The 5,284-nt window shown below is 47.7% G+C and overlaps 1 protein-coding gene across 2 annotated transcripts in view; it reads left to right on the forward strand.

Moving 5' to 3' along the window:
• Nucleotides 1–1,391: 1,391 nt before the first annotated feature.
• Nucleotides 1,392–5,284, forward strand: part of SNX24 (sorting nexin 24) — a 183,015-nt gene continuing 179,122 nt past the window's right edge. For both annotated transcript variants that reach the window (XM_025388060.1, XM_025388061.1), the window contains exon 1: nt 1,392–1,636. In XM_025388060.1, the coding sequence (XP_025243845.1) occupies nt 1,577–1,636 (60 nt within the window). In that variant the 5' untranslated portion in view covers nt 1,392–1,576. The remainder of the gene's footprint in view (nt 1,637–5,284) is intronic.

The following is a 5,284-nucleotide window of genomic DNA, read 5'->3' on the forward strand; positions in this document are numbered from 1 at the left end:
GACAACAATATGTGATACCGAGCGTAGTACCTGCTGCATTCTACTAGTTTTGTAAAGATGATACCAAGCATAGTACCTGCTGCATTCCACTAGTTTTGTAAAGATGAATACTTATATAAGTTATGTGTTGGGTACTATGCCAATCACGAGATGACGAGTTTTTAAAAGCATACTTGCCATAAAACCTAGTAGGTAGGGTAGATAAATAAATCACACATACAATGTATAGTCACCAGAGGCTTAAGGTAACCTACAAGCTGGGCTCTGAACTCAGATATCTTATCGTCCACAGAGCTGGTTAGTTACCTCAGGAGGTGCTGGCCAGAAGTAAAAGAAAGGTGTGTAGTCACAGGGCACAGCTAAGGCACGGAGTTTTGAGAGAAGGGCACATCCTGGAGCTGCAAATGTATGAGTGCTGGGTTAGGAGGACGGATCTTCAGATAAGACTAATGTACAGGGGTCCACATCAGTTAAGTTCCTAAAACGAGAAGTTGCCTTATCCCTGTTGCACGGCTCAGGGTCCCATCATAAACTCTAGAGTTTGCCAAGTTGAAATGTCCTCTGCACTAAAGCACAAACTGAGTTAAGTGCAATTGTTTACGGTCCAAGAAAGCTCGCTGACTGGTTACTTTTTTTCCTGGATGGCTGAGGTCACTTCTCAGTAATCTACAAGTCACGTCCACGTTTCTCTTCTCCTCGGTGCGCTAACCTAAAGAAGAAACTCGACGTTTACTTGACTAACGTGGTAATCAAGCTTCCCAGCTGGGACACTTAATCTTTTAGGTACCTTCAGGCTACTAGGCCCTGGTCCGAGGCGCGGGTTCAGTCCCTTTTTTTTTATTTTTTTTGTCTTCCATTTTTTCCCTCATAGTTAAAAGGCACTTCACAGTTAGACGCGGCATTTTAGAACTGCAGCGTGAAGCCAGAGCGTTTGTCTTATTGACTGGCCAACTTTTGGGCTCACTTTCGACCCCTGTGGTACACAATTCTCAGATTCGACGGCTAACTCAGGAGACGCTAACCCTCGAATCGAAGGGAAATCGGAGAGTCTTGGTAAAAGCTGGATGGTTCACCGCTGTTAATGACAGCCGAGAGGAAAAAAAAATTCAACCAACCAAAACAAAAGTTAAAAGCGCCACGCTTTCTATTCTTTGCTGTCTGGCAATCTGTTAATGGTGGCGTCTAGCAAACTGCAAATCAAGCTCCAGCCAGAGTCCGCAAGGAAGGGAGCGCAGGGTGCGGCCCAGTGTCCCGGCGCCCAGAGCGTTGGCGCGCACACCCGGTTTCTGCAGACTCAGGTTTTCTGGCCCCGCCTCCTTCAGGCCCAGCTGATCTCCACCGCCCGTTAGGCCCGAAACCCAGGCGCCAGGAGCCCCGCGTCCTCCGCTTCCGGCTCCCGGAACGCCCAAGGCGCGGGAGCGGCCCGGTCAGCGCTTGGACCTGGGTCCGGCCCGCAGCCTCAGGGCCCCGCGGGCGCAGCGGGGCGGGAGGCGGGGCGGCCCGGCCGTGGGCGGAGCGGCGGCTGCGGCCGTGAGCCCGCCCCCAACTTACCCTCAGCCGGCTGGCCGGCGCGGCCATGGAGGTCTACATCCCGTCCTTTCGCTATGAGGAGAGTGACCTGGAGCGGGGATACACGGTAGGCGCGGGCCGCGGGCGGACAGGGCCCCGCGAGCCAGGCCTGCGGCTGCTGCGCCCAGGAGACACCCTCGGCCGCCGCCGCTTTGGCGCAGGGGGTCCCCTCGTTTTCTCTCCCCTCCCCCGGCCCAGAGGAAGGGCTGCGCCCTAGCGCGGTTGTCAAGGAAACGGGCGCCCCTCCCGGGCGCGGCGGCTGCGGGCGCCCCTAGCCCCTCGGGGTCCAACCCGTCTCCTCCCGGCCGAGCTCCAGTCTTCGGACGCGGCTCTCGCCATTCTCCCCGCCGCCTGCCTTCAGGAGCCCAGGATGGGCTGCGTTCCTTTCTGGCACAGCTGCCTCTTCAGTCCAGACAGTAGTAGCTTCGCGGCAGGTTCACGCTGGCTTCCAAGTTCTGTACAATTCGTTCAGCTGGAAAACCTTTTTTTTTTTTAAATCATAATTTACAGCTGTTTACTAGCCAAACTAAACACATGTATTGATTTTAGATGGTTTCCAAAGATTTTGCTTTTTGAGTTGTGCAGTTCCATGAAATGGCAAAATCACTTGCAGAGCACCTGTTTCATGCCTAGGACTGTGGTCACCGAGAAATGTGAAACAGGACCCCTGCTCTCAAGAGTGAAGGGGAGGGCAGAGACCAGGGCATGGGCCCTTTGAGTAACACGTTTAGTAAGTGAATGGTTGGTGGAGATTTCCCAATGAATTCAGAACGTTCTTTCCTGTACAGTCATTGCTAGTGGGAGAAATGTCTGAGTGTGTGTACACCTTGGAAGAATTTACTTCCAGTTGTTAAAGAACCGATAGGGTTGAAGAAAGATTGCAGGGCAGTCTGAAAGGATTGTTACTTTATTTACATCAATCGCACACTTGCTAAACACCAGTTACATTACTTCGATGGAGAATATTTTAACCCCTCTCCCTCCTCTAAATATTACTGGTATTTGGTGACAGTCTGTTTGGGCCCTTGTGTTTTCTTAGTTGGGACTAAATTACCCTCTCAAAGGAAGATTTAGAATGAAAAACAGTGATTGAAAAAATAGTCCAGGAAGTCGGTGGGTTTTTAGAATTGAGTAGACTGCTGGATGCACGTGTTCTGAAACAAGTTGTTAAAGTGCTTTCCTTGGGAAGGAAAATGCAGGGAGAGGGAGCTGTGTTCCATAGTGGCAGTTATTTATTTAAATAATTCAAGTGCATTCACATTTCGTTACGTAGTCTGTATCTTCCTTAAAAACAAACAAACAAAAATAAAAAAAAAAATCTTCGAGTTTGTTCAAGGCTTTTTTTTTTCTTGGAGATTTTATCCAAGTCTCTTAAGCCTAAAACCTTGCTTGTTGTTCCTTCTCCCAGGTATCTCATTTCTCCCATTAGCACTGTCAACAGTCATGGAGGGCTTACCATCTTTGGGACATTCATTTAGGATCTGAAGATAAAAAGGCTGCTTGTTAGAGGCGTTGACTTTCAAAGAAAAGATGAAGTTGATCTCATTGGTTCAAGCTAAAAGTTAATTACCTGCAGAAATAAGCACTTTGAAATAGACCATAATTAAGGCTCATTGCCCATTGTTGATTTTCTTCTATTAGACCAGCTGTGTTTTTCTCCTAAAGCTTTATGTATCTTTTTATTATTTGTATTTATGACCAGGCACGTGCCACACTCCAGGTTGTGAATTAAACTGATGTGGAAGGAGCTCTTTTTTGGACAAATTCGGGAGAGTTTAAAGATTGCTTATGTGATAAGAGTTCGCTCTTTAAATATTTGCTTAAAAAAAATGCTAACTCATCCAGGTTGGGAGCTAAACTGTTAAAATCTCTCTCTCTCTCTCTCTCTTTTTTTTTTTTTCCTTTGAGACAGTCTTGCTCTGTCACCCAGGCTGGAGTGCAGTGGGGTGATCTCAGCTCACTGCAACCTCTGCCTCCTGGGCTCAAGTAATCCTCCCACCTCCGCCTCTGGAGTAGCTGGGACTACAGGCACATGCCACCACTCCTGGATAATTTTTAAATTTTTTTGTTGAGACAGAGTTTCTCCATGTTGCCCAGGCTAGTCTCGAACTCCTGTGCTCAAGCAATCTACCTGCCTAGGCCTCCCAAAGTGCTGGGATTACAGGCATTAGCCACCACGCCCAGCCCTAAAATACCTTCTGAAGGGATTTTTTTGTGTCTGTGAGTTTGTGAAGCAGTTATTAGATACTTTTCCCGTCTGAACAACTGATTTTATGATTGTACAGCAGTTTTTCATTCAACAAATACTTACTGAGTGCCTGCTCTATTATTCTGGGTGTAGGGAATATAGCAGTGAATAAGCTATGAATATAGCAGCTTAAAACAAAAAAACCCAAAATTTAAAAAATATTTCAGTTTCCTAAATAAGCTGGTAAAATAATGTACACTTTCGTGTAAAAAAATACCTTTTTACTTTAGTGATTATGTTTGTGTGAATGTGTGTGTTTTTAAGAGCTAGAGTCTTGCTCTGTCACCCAGGCTGGAGTGCAGTGGTGCAATCCTAGCTCACAGCAGCCTTGGACTCTTGGGCTCAAGTGATCCTACCCCCTTGTCCTCTTCAGTAGCACAGGCATAAATCACCACACCTGGCTAATTTTTGTATTTTTTGTAGAGATGGGATCTCAATATGTTGCCCTGATTAGTCTCAAACTCCTAGGTTTAAGGGATCCTCCCACCTTGACCTTCCAAAGTGCTGGGATTATAGGCATGAGCCACTGAGCCAGTATTTGTGTTTAAAATTTAAAACGGCTGTGCGTGGTGGCTCATGGCTGTAATCCCAGCACTTTGGGAGGCTGAGGTGGGCGGATCACTTGAGGTCGGGAGGCTGAGACCAGCCTAGCCAACATGGTGAAACCCCATCTCTACTTAAAAAAAAAAAAAAAAAAAATTAGCCAGGCATGGTGGCGGGCACGGGTAATCCCGACTACTTGGGAGTCTGAGACAGGTGAATCGCTTGAGCCTGGGAAGCGGAGGTTGCAGAGAGCCAAGATCATGCCACTGCACTCCAGCCTAGGTGACAGAGTGAGACTCCATCTCAAAATAAATAAATAAAAATAAAATTTAAAACACATTACATCACATTCTAACAAAGTCAGTAATAGGAAGTTTAAGCTAGAAATGGGTGGTTTCTCCTCTTTGCTTCTAGTCTCATTCCCTCAGAAATAAAGTGTCTGGGTGTATCTTAGAATCTTTTCCCTGTGCCGGGCGCGGTGACTCAAGCCTGTAATCCCAGCACCTTGGGAGGCTGAGACGGGCGGATCACAAGGTCAGGAGATCGAGACCATCCTGGCTAACACGGTGAAACCCCGTCTCTACTAAAAAATACAAAAAAAAAAAAAAACGGCCGGGCGCGGTGGCTCAAGCCTGTAATCCCAGCACTTTGGGAGGCCGAGGCGGGTGGATCACGAGGTCAGGAGATCAAGACCATCCTGGCTAACATGGTGAAACCCCGTCTCTACTAAAAATACAAAAAACTAGCCGGGCGTGGTGGCGGGCGCCTGTAGTCCCAGCTACTCGCAGGCTGAGGCAGGAGAATGGCGTGAACCTGGGAGGCGGAGCTTGCAGTGAGCCGAGATCGCGCCACTGCACTCCAGCCTGGGTGACACAGCGCGAGACTCCGTCTCAAAAAAAAAAAAAAAAAAAAAAAAAAAAAAAA

This window comes from Theropithecus gelada, chromosome 6 (assembly GCF_003255815.1).
Source record: "Theropithecus gelada isolate Dixy chromosome 6, Tgel_1.0, whole genome shotgun sequence".
NCBI classification, from domain to species: Eukaryota; Metazoa; Chordata; class Mammalia; order Primates; family Cercopithecidae; genus Theropithecus; species Theropithecus gelada.